General features: G+C 40.4%; 1 protein-coding gene and 1 non-coding gene across 4 annotated transcripts; both read right to left on the bottom strand.

The window, feature by feature from the left end:
* Positions 1–649: 649 nt before the first annotated feature.
* LOC138399240 (small nucleolar RNA SNORD28) lies at positions 650–726 on the bottom strand. Its single transcript, XR_011236130.1, has one exon. It is a non-coding gene; the product is annotated as a small nucleolar RNA SNORD28 (small nucleolar RNA).
* Positions 727–3,459: 2,733 nt separating this feature from the next.
* RPP40 (ribonuclease P/MRP subunit p40) lies at positions 3,460–13,681 on the bottom strand. 3 transcript variants are annotated; one of them, XM_069493290.1, is made up of 8 exons: positions 13,524–13,681; positions 11,801–11,945; positions 10,180–10,248; positions 9,463–9,558; positions 8,279–8,404; positions 5,689–5,887; positions 5,432–5,566; positions 3,460–4,001 (listed from the first exon to the last, which is right to left on the bottom strand). In XM_069493290.1, the coding sequence occupies exons 1-8, from the start codon at positions 13,644–13,646 to the stop codon at positions 3,803–3,805; spliced, it is 1,092 nt and encodes a 363-aa protein (XP_069349391.1). In that variant the 5' UTR covers positions 13,647–13,681; the 3' UTR covers positions 3,460–3,802. The 3 variants fall into 3 exon arrangements, with proteins under 3 accessions (XP_069349391.1, XP_069349393.1, XP_069349392.1); XM_069493292.1 differs by lacking the exon at positions 8,279–8,404; XM_069493291.1 differs by lacking the exon at positions 10,180–10,248.
* Positions 13,682–13,970: the final 289 nt, after the last annotated feature.

Below are 13,970 nucleotides of genomic sequence, written 5' to 3'. Positions count from 1 at the left end.
ATTGCAAATATTGTTGGTTTTAAAATTTCAATTATTTACTGCTATTAACAGCATATAGAAATACAATTGATTTTTGTACATTGCTTTGTATCCTGTAACTTTGATAAACTCACTTACACTATAGTTCCAGTAGCTAGTGTATAGAGTCCACTGAATTCCCTACATAGATGATGTCTTCTGTGAATAGACAGTTTCATTTCTTTCTTTCTGACCTGGATATCCTTTATTTCTATTTCTTGCCGACTGCACAGTCCAGAACCTTCAGCACAATGTTGAACAGAGATGTAAGGGGGAAAATATTCAGCCTTTTATAATTATGTTAGCTGTAGGGTTTTGTACATGCTCTTTATTAGATTGAGGAAGTTCCCTTTATTCCTACTTTGCCTGATCACCAGAAACAAATGTTGGATTTTGTCAAATACTTTTTCTGTATTGAGATGATTATACAATTATTTTTAGTTTCTTTATATGGTGAATTACATTAATTTTTGAATGTTAAATCAACCCTGTATTCCCTGGATAAATCTCACTCGATCATGGCACATTGTCTGTTTCTTATATTGTTGGATTCAATTTGCTAAACTTTTGCTTAGAATTTTTACCCTATATTCATGAAAAACATTGGTATGCAGTTTTTCTTTTTTACAATTACCATCAGAACTCTAACATGCTATTAACTGTTGTACACCTCACAGAGCATCATCTTATCTATTTAAATCATGTAATTGTAGTTTTTTATAGTTTTTTCTTGTAACATGTTTGGCCAGGGTACCAGGGCAGTTTTGTGCTAGGGTAATTCTGGTCTCATAGAATGAGTTGGAAAGTATTCTTTCCTCTTCTATTTTTTGAAAGAGTTATTTATATCTGTAGAATCTTTAGTGAGGTCACCTCTCTCATTCTGTATACTGATAATTTGTGTCTTGTCTCTTTTTGCCCCTGATACATCTGGGCTGGAGATTTATCAATTTTTTTTTTTTTTACCCCCAAAGAATAAGCTTTTGAATTCATTGATTTTTCTCTATTTTTTTTTTTATTTCATTGAGTCCCAGTTTGATCTTTATTATTCCTTTTCTTCTGCTTACTTTGGATTTTTTTTTTCCTAAATTCTTAAAGAGGAAATTAAAGTCCCTAATTTGAGACCTTCCTTTTTTTCTAATATAGATATATAATGCTACAAGTTTCCCTCTAAGTACCACTTTAGTGGAAACTCACAAATTACATGTTTGTTTTTTTTTTAATTTTCATTCATTTTGCTTTCTAATTTACCATTAGGCTTCTTTTGACTTAGGGATTATTAATAATTGAGTTTAGTTTCCTAAAACTTGGGGTATTTTCAAGGATCTGTTATTGATTTCTAACTCCACTGTGGCCAAACAACATACCTGTATGACAAATATTTTTGAATTTGAGACATTTTTAATGGGCTATCATGTGGTCTCTCTCCATAAATGTTCCATGTGTACTTGTGAACAATTTGTATTCTGCTGTTGTAGGGTGGAATGCTCTGTAAGTATCAATTAGGTCAGGTGGGTTGATACTATCTACTATATTCCTGTTGATTTTCTGTCTACCTCTTCTATCAACTATTGAGAGAGGGGTATTAAAATCTGATCATTGTGTATTTGCCTATTTCTCCTTGCAGTTCTATTAGTTTTTGCTTCATATGTCTTGAAGCTTTGTTATTAGATGCCAAAACACTGAGGATATGTTTTCTTCATTAGTTGACCATGTTATCAGTATGAAATAACCTTCTTTAATCCCTGGTTTATATTCTTTGCTCTGAAATCTATTTTGATATTAATATAGTCACTTCACTCCAACTTTCATTTAGCTAGTATTAGCCTGGTACATCTTTTTTCCATCCTTTTACTTTTAACCTATTTGTATCTTTGTATTTAAAGTACATTTCTTGCAGGCAGAATATAGTTGGGTCTTGTTTTTTCAATCCAATCTGACAATCTCTGCCTTTTAATTGGGAGGTTTAGACTATTTACATTTAATATGACTACATTTAATATGACTACTGATACTGTTAGGTTGAGTCTCTTACCTTGCTATTTGTTTTCTACTCATCCCATCTGTTCTTTATTTGCTTTTACCACTTTTTCTATCTTCTTCTGGATTAATCAAGTGTTTCTATAATTCTATTGTTATCTTTTGTTAGTTTGATAGCTATGATTTTTTTGTTTGTCATTTTAGTGGTTGTTTTAGGGTTTATGGTACACATTTTTAACTTACCACAGTCTTCCTTCAAGTGATAATATATCACTTTGCATATAGTTTAAGAACCTTACCACAGTATGCTTCCCCTCTCCTAGTCTTTAAGCTATTATGGTCATCCATTTTACTTTTACATATTTTATAAATCCCACACTACTTTCTAACTTTTGTTTAAACTATCTTTTAAGGAGATTTACAAAATAAATCATATATTTACCCATGTTACTATTTCCAGTGCCCATTCCTTGGTGTAGGCATTTTCCTTCTGCCTGAAGGACATCTTTAAACTTTTCATGTAGTGCGGGCATATGGGTGATAGTCTTGGCTTTTTCAAGTTTGAAAACATCTTTATTTCTTCATATCTATTATTCTATTTTCAGTGGTGTCTAATCTGCTGTTAAACCAACCCAGTGAACTTTCAATTTTAATTATGGTATTTTTCAATCCTGGATTTCTATTTGGCACTTTTCCCATTCTACCTGTATATTTTTATACTCATCCTATTTAATCCCGCTTATTTAAGTATAAAACATACTTCATGTTGTGCTTGGCAACCATTAACACCTTAAATCTTTCTAGGCATTCTTCTGCCCATTGTTTCTCCTAGCTCTTGCCCATTTAATGTGTTTGTAATTTTTGACTATGAACTTACATTCCTTAAAACTATCTCTTGAATTCTTCCAAAGACAATCTGTTTTGCTTCTGCCAGTTACCTGGAAGGCACTGAAAACTTATTTTCACTTTAAGTTTTCAGACTGAGGCCCTTTAAGACTACCTAGGTTGTTCAAACAAACCACTTCAAGGGATGCCTGTGATTTTATATGCACACATGCACACGCACGCACACACACACACACACACACACACACACTCTCACTCTCTCTCAAGGGAGATGCTTTCCCTCAGGACAGGCAATCTTCCTTGTGTTCCAGGGGCTACGGGTTTGGGAAGGATAGGTGAAGCGAACAGGTTTATTCACAGTTCAGCCTTACACTAGTCCATCCTTTCAGAGTCCCACACACCATGAGGTCTCCTGTTAGCCTCTGACCTTAGGCAGGCCCTAAGCTTTGTGCTCTTCTGCTGCCTCGTCCCCCACCTTGAGCTGTGAAACTTAAGATGTTAGAGTCACCGAACACAATATAAGGTATGTTTTATACTTAAATAAGGGGGATTAAATTTAATGAGGTAATACATGAATAGCACTTACGACAGAGACTGGCCCTGGTGAAGATGATATAAAGATTTCTTTCTATTATCTGAAAAAGTTGTAATGAGTAACAGCACACATCTCACCCAATGCTCTTAACACCCCTGGTCCTGGCCCTTCAGACCTACTCAACCATGTAGTAACCTACAGCCCTGTGCTATACTGACAGAGAGAAATCAACTACGAGCTGTTCATTGGACAATAGGCTCAGCTGCCGTCACAGACAGACCCCAAGTCCAGGGCAGAATGCTAGCAGATGCTGATCTGAGAAACGTCATCATCACACAAGCCCGAGTGGACACACAGCCCTTTACCGTCAAGAAATCGGAAAACGAGCATAAACATAAACAAAAATGATTTTAAATTTTGTATTTTTTATGGTGGACAGTCATCATTTGCCCCGACAGCCATCTGAAGCCAATAGTCCTGGTTATTAAAAATTACAAAGTTGTATAAATGTTCCCCTCCTTTTCGAAAACCATGTTCATTTTCTCTCCACGAAACAGGGCTGTCTGCAAAGCCTTGAACCGACAACGTAACCCACGGAGCTAACTTCGGTTCATCAAAGTAGTGACTGAAAAACAAGATAATTCTTAACAAACAAGGAGAGTTAGGAATGTCTACATTTTTAAAAAATTTATTCAGAATAAGTGGTATTTCTAACATTCTAATGAAGCTTAAATCTTAGCTTTAATTAGTAACAAGTAGGAAATGCAGATTAAATTCCTGATGCCATGTTGGAAATTCTATAAAAGTTAACTAATATACAACGCACAAAACAAACTTCAGCTGTACCCAACCTTATTCTGGAAGGTCATTTAAGATTAAAAGAACCCAAGTAAAAGCAGGGCTGGGTGTGGCGGCTCATGCCTGTAATCCTAGCACTCTGGGAGGCCGAGGCAGGCAGATCGTTGGAGCTCAGGAATTCGAGACCAGCCTGAGCAAGAGCAAGACCCTGTCTCTACTAAAAATAGAAAGAAGTGATCTGGACAGCTAAAATATATATAGAAAAAAATTAGCCGAGCATGGTGGCACATGCCTGTAGTCCCAGCTACTTGGGAGGCTGAGGCAGAAGGATTGCTCGAGCCCAAGAGTTTGAGGTTGCCATGAGCTAGGCTGACGCTACGGCACACACACAAAAAAAAAAAAAACCCACACAAAGTGTGTAAGAACAGTCTCCCTCCTATTATGAGTGCCACTCGCAGAGTCTCAGTAAAACAAAACGCTGCAGGATGATTCACCAGACTGTTGAAATCCAGCCCTCTTACTGAGGAAAATCAAAGTACTAAACTAATAAGTGTGAAAAAAGATGTTGGGCTTAAAAAGGAAAACCTTCAAGACTTAAATCTGACATTTCAGGAGGGAAGATTAAGAAGACATGCTTACTAAATAGGATTATGCTCAATTTATAGTCTTTTCAACATAGGATTTGAGTTTCTTTACATTAGACACAAAGTATTAAATAACATATTTTATTTATATAGTACCTCCCAAAATGAAAAAATCTATACTATTCTATGTAATTCTTGGCATATTATTAATGCCCAGCGATTCACAGAATTTTAGAGCTGGAAGGTATCTTACATAAGATTTGGATTCAAAGATGGTCAGCTTTCCCCCACCCATTTCAAAATGAAATATTCTGCAGAACTTCAATACTTAAAACACATCATAATTTGTTCCACAGAGTATGCTGTGTTTTTAAGTGATATTATAGCTTCAGTTGCACAAAATGGCCCTGGGGAGCAGAAGAGGAAAAATGAGCAACTTGTTTTCAAGGAGCACATTGAAGCTGTGCTCTTTTTCTTTTCATAAGGACAGCTACTTGGCAACGGAATTTTCCTATCAGTGAGGACAGATATGCTGCTTAAGAAGGTAATGTTAGTATACTTGGACCCCAAGCAAGGGAAAAAAGGGGACCCTGCAACGTGGAATATCAGTATTACCCCAACACGTCACAGTGGCACAGACAAGCAAAATGTTAAAGGCAAAAAGGGTTCTCACCAGAGCTGTTCCAGGAGGAGACGTATCTTCTCCGGAAGTATGAAACCAGTGACTGTGCACAAATAAGCTTTTGCCACCACTGTGCTTGGCTCAGGACAGCAATAGGTTGATATGAAATTATTAGGCTCATTATTTCTGTCACAAAAGGAAAAAAACACATTTGTATCCATCACATGATCACTTCCAAACATTAAACTCATATTAAAGCCAAGCAGCAAACCAGAGCCCTACAAGATCCAGGGAGTTGAGATACCCACAGGTTGGCGTTACTGAAAACGGCACCAAGCCAGTCGAAGAGCTCTAGCGTGCTGCAGGACACCTCCGGCGTTCCCCCGAGCTCACCGCTCTGCAGCACCGGGCACTGGAGATCTCTCACCGTGCTCAGTGATACTTTTGGCTGATGCTCTTGAATTTGGTAATTGGAAAAGTATGACATCATCACTGATTCTTCTATACCTTAAAACACACCACATAAAGCCATTTGAATATGATAAACAAGTTCAGTGAATCCCTGAACCATTCCCATTTGGAAGCAGATAGGATTAAGTAAAGCGGAAGCAGTACAAAGCTGTATTCAAATTGAAACCATTTACAGCTGTTTTCAGCTCCTGTGCCCAAGTTCTGTAAGAACTCATTTTCTTTCACACTTTTCCTGGAAAGGTACAATACTTTCAGATCAGACCCATACTAGTTTCATCATTTGCTCTAATAAGAAAATTTCAACTTAATACATAAAACCAAAAGCATTCCTGAAGTATGAATAACATCAAAGAACTCTACAGAGAAAGGAGCACAATTACATAATTTCCATTAAAGGAAACAGAAGAGGAATTGAATGATGATATGACAGAATCTCATTCAAGTTTGCCTTTGAAAACCTAGTAAAACCCAGTATATCTTTTCAGGGATGTTTGTATAGCCAATAGCTTTGGAAGATAAAATAGTGCTCTACTCCAGGACAAAGGGACAGCCTGCCTACTGTCCAATATAATGGAAATGTCTCCCTCCCTCTCTCTGAAGCAGAGATCAGCAGGCCCATTATGAACAGATTCTAGTTCCTTAAGCTCCAGGTTCCTCTCCTATAAAGTAACCCACTCCATGTGCCAGCATCACCTGGCCCCAAATTTCATCAACACTTTGTGTCACTCCATGGGAAATGAGACTTGGGGAACTGGTATAAACGCTGATACTCTGTGTGATGGTTAAGTGTCGACAGGACTAAGGGATACCTCGTATGCTTGTATCCCTTAATAATGGCTGGTAAAGTAACACTTCTGGGTGTATCTGTGAGGGTGTTTCTGGAGGAAACTGGCATGAGTCTGTGGACTGAGTGGGGAAGATGTGCCCTCAATGTGGATGGGCACCATTCAGTTGGCGGGGGGCCCAGAAAGAACAAAAAGGCAGAGGAAGGGCGAATTCACTCTCTCTCCCCTGGAGCTGAGACACCCTTCTTCTCCTGCCCTTGGACTTCAGAACTCCAGGTTCCTGTCTTTGCACTCCAAGACTTGCACCAGTGGTCCCCGGGGTTCTCAGGCCTTTGCACTTGGACTGACAGTTATACCACTTTCTCTCCCGATTCTCAGCCCTTCAGACTTGGACTGAGCTACGCTACTGGCATCCCTAGGTCTCAAGCTTGCAGACAGCCTATTGTGGGACTTCTCAGCCTCCACAATTGCATGATCCAATTCCCCTAATAAATCCCCTCCCATCCATCCCTCCATCCATCTCTCCTGTTGGTCCTGTCTCTCAAGAGAACCCTAATATACTCCGACTACTGTTCTTGCTGTAAGGAATTAAATCCTTTGTCTCTGACCCAGAAGTCACATGTCTTCTGCCAGCATCCACAACACTGTGGTAGGCCACCTTGTTAGCCTGCAAGTAGGGAAATATCTCAGACCTTTCAAAGTTCCTGACAAACCCTTAAAGCAATTAGGAACCTCAGGAACAGAGAGCTATCCAGAACCCAGTGCGTGCAAGGTCCTCATAGAAGACTTCATGTGACTGAAACTTCAATAGGTCTCTCTTGTCTTCTTTTCTATCTACCTTTTGTATCTACCATACACAGAAGCAGAGGTGCCAAAGTGCAGACTTAGGACTCACGGAAGCAACCTGGAGCACCCAGTGATCAGAAACTTTCCACCATGAGCAGACAGATGGGCATATTTCTATAATGGACCACTGTGCTTCTTTACTCTCCAAAGGAGAGTACAATACTATCATAATTCCTGATGATTTGATTCATACAATCTTGTGATGGGCCAAAGATATACTTCTAGAAGGAGAAACACACACATGGCAGTTGTAGGCAGATTCCCATGTTTGGTGAACATCAAACTCTGAACTAAATTTAGTGTTCTAATGAATTAGAAGTTACAACAAATTTAACCTGACATTTAATGGCATGCCTTAGTTATTGCCCTATGATAATGAATAAGCAGATTATATAAGCAGTTATATAATCTATATATAAGTATATCTGGCATATACTTATATAAGTATAACTGGTGCTGTTTTAAAATATTATAGACAAGGCCATTTGAGGTATGCTGGACAGAAGGGAAGAAACAGATAAAAGTGAGCTGCTATGAAGCCACTCTCAAGATCTCTGGATCTACATACAATCCACGGAGACTGAGGCAGATGGCCTGCATACCTAGATAATCCTGAACTATGGTTTTCAGAGACATCAAAACAGCTGGAGCAGCTTTCTTGATAATTATTATACACAAACGTATACAATATCCCTTGACCATCGAGATAAATCAAGATTCGATCTTCCATTACTCCTGTTAAATGAACAATTAGGTTTCAAAATCACTGTATCATTACATAATTTATTCTTCGTACCTGTATGATGCCAAGCCAAAAGAAAATCAAATTTCAATGGCTTCTTTTCTTTGAAGGACCAAGATATTCTTTCATACTTCTTAGAATCCAGGTTAAAGGATAAATCCATCAAATCAATGGAAACAACTTTAAAAATAAAAAAAATAATATATATTTAATGCATATATATATATAGCTTGCACTGTGGAGAAAATGTTATTTTTTTTTGTTGTTGTTGTTGAGACAGAGTCTCACTTTGTTGCCCAGGCTAGAGTGAGTGCCGTGGCGTCAGCTTAGCTCACAGCAACCTCAGACTCCTCGGCTTAAGCGATCCTACTGCCTCAGCCTCCCGAGTAGCTGGGACTACAGGCATGCGCCACTATGCCCGGCTAATTTTTTCTATATAGATTTTTAGTTGTCCATATAATGTCTTTCTATTTTTAGTAGAGACGGGGTCTCGCTCAGGCTGGTCTCGAACTCCTGACCTTGAGCAATCCACCCGCCTCGGCCTCCCAGAGTGCTAGGATTACAGGCGTGAGCCACCGCGCCCGGCCTAATGTTATTTTTTAAAAATTGGGATTTTCAGAAATTTTATGGATAGTAAAATTATTTTATTCTTCCTGCATTCCCTTTGGTTTACCAAATCAAAAATATCCCTTTAGTGGGCATTTCTAGCATTGACAGTTAATAACAAGAGACCTTTTAAATTCATGTATTTCCTAGGTCAAAGGCCAAAGGCAGAGGATCTTGGGAGGTCAACTTTAATCTACTTATGGATTTGGCAGCTTTAAGGATTGATGTTCAAGTCAGACACTGTCAGCAGAACACCTCTTCATTCAGGGGTGAGTTTCTACCAGTAATCATAAAGACGTGGGGAAATCAAAGGAAATTCTTTATTAAGAACAAATTATAGATCCCTATCTTGGGTTTATTACTTGAATTTTTGACCCAAAACATATATTATATATCTAATGGACCAGTCCAATTCTATGATGTTTATAAAATGTAATCTACTGATGAAGAGAAAGAGATTTACCGGCATCATCTTATCCTCTATGAAGCTCCTCGAGTCATAAGTTTTACAAATAAAAAAAGCTGTATTTTTCTGAACAAAGAGCTCAGAGGCATTCATGCCATTTACATTGAAATTGCTACAGGAAGATTACAGACTTGTTGGAAACTGGTGGAACACACATAGTACTTACTAAATTTCATAGTTTTTCTGCCAGAATACTGAGATGGACGACCTTGAAGTCCACTTTCTTCATAAGTGTCTTTATCCAGTGATAAAATTAATTTCCCTATAAATCAAATAACTCCCATCAAAGAGATACTAAAAATATGACTTATGTTCTCTGACTAAAAGAAAGCAAGCCAAATTGAGCAGTTAGATACCAGTGTAATAAACTGGATACAAGGATCTTATTTACAATACAAGAATATCATTTATACATATATAATTTTATTCTGTTAATATTATTTATACATTATATATACAAGAATATTATTTATAATAGTGAAACCAGAAATAATCTGTATTTCTATTAAAGACAAAATAAATCATGGTATACCCATTCTTTTGACTATCTTCAAGACATTAAAAACATTAAGTTAGAACTATATGAACTAATACAGAAAGATGTCTATGATAGGAAGCTTGGGAATAAAGGCACATTGAGAAACATTGTAGTATATTGCAATTTATGCAAAATAAGAACAATTTTTGAATTTATAAATTTATAGGCAATGTGGAAGAATAAACATTAAACTATTAACAATAGTTTCTTCTAAGGAAAGTGGGTTTGGAGAGAACGGAGTAAAAGGGGAGACCTTTGCTTTCCTCTCTATAGATCTGTATGATTTGATTTTTTTTACAGTATGGATTTCTTTTATAGTTAAAGCAAGAAAAAATGAATGTTTACCATTTGGTAGCAGGGCAACAGTATTATCTTCATCAATATTTGTATTGTACGTTAGTGCACAGCAAGAACCTATAGAAAAAGTCCAGAGGAGAAATAAAAACAAAGAAGAAATCATACCTGCAAAATGTTAGTGGATTATTTTCACATGATAACAAATCTTCCAGGTAATTAACCGTCAGGATCTACCACTGCTCCAGCTCACTCAATGAACCTAACACCTGCCAAGGGTAAGCTGGAGCACACAGAAGGCCCAGCTCCAGCTAGTTCCCTCCCCTGCCAAGGAGACTCTTGGCAAAAGGGCAATTTGTGCAAATTTACTATCATCAAGCAGAAAGTGGACTCCGAATGGAACATGAACCCTTGGGGATGCTGGCAGAGAGGCACAAAGTAGAATACTAGCAAAGTATACACACCTTAGAGGCAGAGTTCCAGGTTAAGATTCAAAACCTTCTCCACCTCTCTGAGGCTGTTTCCTCACCTGTTAAATGGAGATTACAGGCCTGCTTCATAGAGTTGCTGCCAGGGTTAAATTCGGTAAAATATTTTAAAATGCCTCCTACAGCAAGTGTTCATGTTATTAACTGAGTAGCATCAGGCTTCAGAATGAGAGGTGCTACAAATGACCAGAATTCTTCATAGCTCCACTGGAGAGGATGAACTACCACATTATAAGTGTGAGGCCACTGCACAGACTTACACAGTGAAAGTGGAATTGCTAAACACACTCTGAAACACAGTTTCAAACAAATGGCTCCCAGGAAACAAGTAGAACCACCCAGTCAACCCAGCAGATGTGGCTGGGAATGGGTGAGCAGAGGATGAGGGACACAAAATCTTAGGAGAAGACATCGAACCCCAAAGAACACCTGGTTCTGTGAACAGCAGCTGAGGTTGCAACCTTCTGAGACAGCCGCTGTGGGGACTGCTGAGAGCACAGTGTCTTTGCAGCCACACACCCAACAGCAGTGCATCTGAACACAGATCACAAGACTTTCTTTTCCATTAATTCTTGTTTTAAGATGATGGATACCCTCGTGTTATTAATACAACATCCCCATCCAATGTCTGTGGATAAGTATAATCAGAAACCAGCACCTAAAGAGCAGGATGCGAACACTGAGGGACAGGCGGAGGGATGCATGTGTGCACTTGACCATACAGACATCCCCGCAGGCCCTATTTTTTTTATTTTTTATTTTTTTTGAGACAGAGTCTCACTCTCTTGCCCAGGCTAGAGTGCTGTGGCATCAGCCTAGCTCACAGCAACCTCAAAGTCCTGGGCTCAAGTGATCCTCCTGCCTCCGCCTCCCGAGTAGCTGGGATTATAGGCATACGCCACCATGCCCAGCTAATTTTTTCTACATATATATTTTTAGTTGTCCAGCTAATTTCTTTCTATTATTAGTAGAGACAGGGTCTCGCTCTTGCTCAGGCTGGTCTTGAACTCCTGAGCTCAAGTGATCCTCTCACCTCGGCCTCCCAGAGTGCCAGGATTACAGGCATGAGACACCTTGCCCAGCCCAGGCCCTGTTTAAAACAAGAGAAGAACCTTGTATTGTGATGTGGTCTCCCTACCTTTCCTCACCTTGCCTTTGTTCACAGACGTTACAGTTTTTCTTACCTTTCTTTACAAAGGTGTTGATGAATTCCTGTGAAATTAATTCATGAAGAGGTAAATTCTTCACAAAGTAATAGGGTCCAGTTTCCATGACCAGGTTTTTCAGTTCTTTCGATAGTATACCACATTCAGGAATGAGAAATGAAACCTATTGGAATGCGTAACACAAACAAGGTCTTACTTTCATCAAGATTAACACCCAGGTTTTTAAGAATGAAGTAAGATCATGAAAATTGCTGCCTGTTTCCCCACAGGTCTTACTGGAACATATAAACACAGGCAACAAAACTCTTAGGTTAATTTACCAATCTCAGGCAAAGAGAAATTTGACAATTCAAGTTTTTCATCCCTGCATTTGAACATACAGTACAGGAAAGAGACTGAGCAAAAAAATTGTAAAGGAAAGGTCTTGCTTGCATTTTATCTTTTGCAAATGAGCAATACTGTCTATTTTATGTCCTGTTCCTCTATTTTCAAGGAAACATAGTATAATTGAATATCCCTTGATTTGTTTACCTTGGTACTACCCCGGAATGAAGGCAAAAAGAATTTACAGATAAGATTGTTAAGCATCTACATGTAAGCAAAGGTGCTCCTGGATGTTTCCATTTTCGAGACAGAAAAGACCAGGCAAGTTAAGTTATACATCTCTGACGGCAGTCTGTGATCAGCTTTCCAACCAAAACAGAGATGTTAAAACCAGACAGGCTTCAAATGTTGCCCAAGTGCTGCATGTTGTGAAAGACGCTCTCCCAAAGCTCGAACACCAGTCCATTCCTGATGGATAAGGTGACCACTTATGTCTCTGAGACACTGCCCAGTTAGGCCTGAGTTATTAGGCCAATCAATTTAAAATGTAAAATGCTTAACCTCTCATCTTAAGTTTGTTTTGTTTTTTGAGATACGGTCTTGCTCTGTCGCCTGGGCTAGATGTGCGGTGGCGTCATCATAGCTCACGACAACCTCAGACTCCTGAGATCAAGCGATCCTCCTGTCTCAACCTCCAGAGTAACTGGGGCCACAGGCGTGTGCCACGACACACTACTTTTTCTGTTTTTGGTAGAGACGGGGGTCTCCCTCTTGCTCAGGCTGGTCTCCAACTCCAACTCAAGTGATCGTCCCGCCTCGGCCTCCCAAAGTGCAAGGATTACAGCTGTGAGGCACGGTGCCCGGCCTTAAATTCGTTTTTATGAAGTTTCTCAGATGTAAAAGCAGTTCCCATAATCAGTTTAGAAAAGCAGGCAGCTTCCTGCGCCAGGACTAGGCCCGGTGCTCTGGAAAGATCCACAGGTGTGCAAGTGGGAGAGGCAATCAAGCTGGAGAGGGAGGCGGTGGTGGAGACAAGGCGCGAGACCCGTGTCGGTTTTGGGCAAAAACGAGGAGCACATGGCCGCCCGAGGATTCACGTCGCAGCGGTCACACCGCCCTAACTCCCGGGTCCAGGCCCTGCCCCTCACATCCCTCCCTGGTACTCCCCGTGGTGTGGGGACTAGACAGGCAACCCAGGACGTTTTGGGAATCCGCTCCCTTCAGAGCTGCGCACCGCCCCGCGCCCGGGGCATCCTGGGAGTTGTAGTCCTGAAGCCCTGCTAGCCCCGGCTCGGGGCGGCTACCAGACTACAGCTCCCAGCATGCCCGGCGAGGGCCCCGTCCCTCGGCGTGCCGCAGGCGGTCCCGCCACCGCTAGCCGAGCGCGGCCCGGAAAGACCCGGACGGCCGGACTCACCCTGTAATTATGATAGTGCGTCTCCACGAGATGCCGGTGGCGCGACTTGTCGTGTCCGAAGTTGGATTTCTCGCAAACCAGTAAATGCCGTGGCGTCTCTCGAAGCCGGCGAAGCGTGGCCATGCGTTCCTGATTCCTGCCACTCGGGCTTCTGCCAGCTGCGCGCGCCCCGCCCCTTTCCTCCGCCGCGCCCCGCCCCTTCTTGCCCGGCTTCCTCACTCCCACGGGCATGCGCAGTGAGGCCTATCGCGCACTTAGGCGCTTTATCCTCCCTGTGGAGTTCGGCTAGTGGTGCTCGGTTTCTGGACGGTTTCTTTATACTTCTTGGGAAACTATGCAGAAGCGCTCTGTGGGGTGTCTGCAACCGTAAAATCACTGCCTTAAATGGAGATACCCAGTTCCTGGGAACCTGGCACTGGCGTTTTCAAAGCCACTTTTCCTCCATCC

Source organism: Eulemur rufifrons, chromosome 18 (genome assembly GCF_041146395.1).
Source record: "Eulemur rufifrons isolate Redbay chromosome 18, OSU_ERuf_1, whole genome shotgun sequence".
Taxonomy (NCBI): domain Eukaryota; kingdom Metazoa; phylum Chordata; class Mammalia; order Primates; family Lemuridae; genus Eulemur; species Eulemur rufifrons.
This window is presented reverse-complemented; position numbering and strand designations above follow the sequence as displayed.

Bases quoted from the DNA above. Each gene is read 5' to 3' on its own strand.
- RPP40 (XM_069493290.1), bottom strand. From the start codon at position 13,646: ATGGCCACGCTTCGCCGGCTTCGAGAGACGCCACGGCATTTACTGGTT. The intron at 11,946-13,523 runs GTGAGTCCGGCC...GCATTCCAATAG, and splicing joins CGCACTATCATAATTACAGG to GTTTCATTTCTCATTCCTGA. The intron at 4,002-5,431 runs GTGAGAACCCTT...CTTGTTTTTCAG, and splicing joins CTCCTCCTGGAACAGCTCTG to TCACTACTTTGATGAACCGA.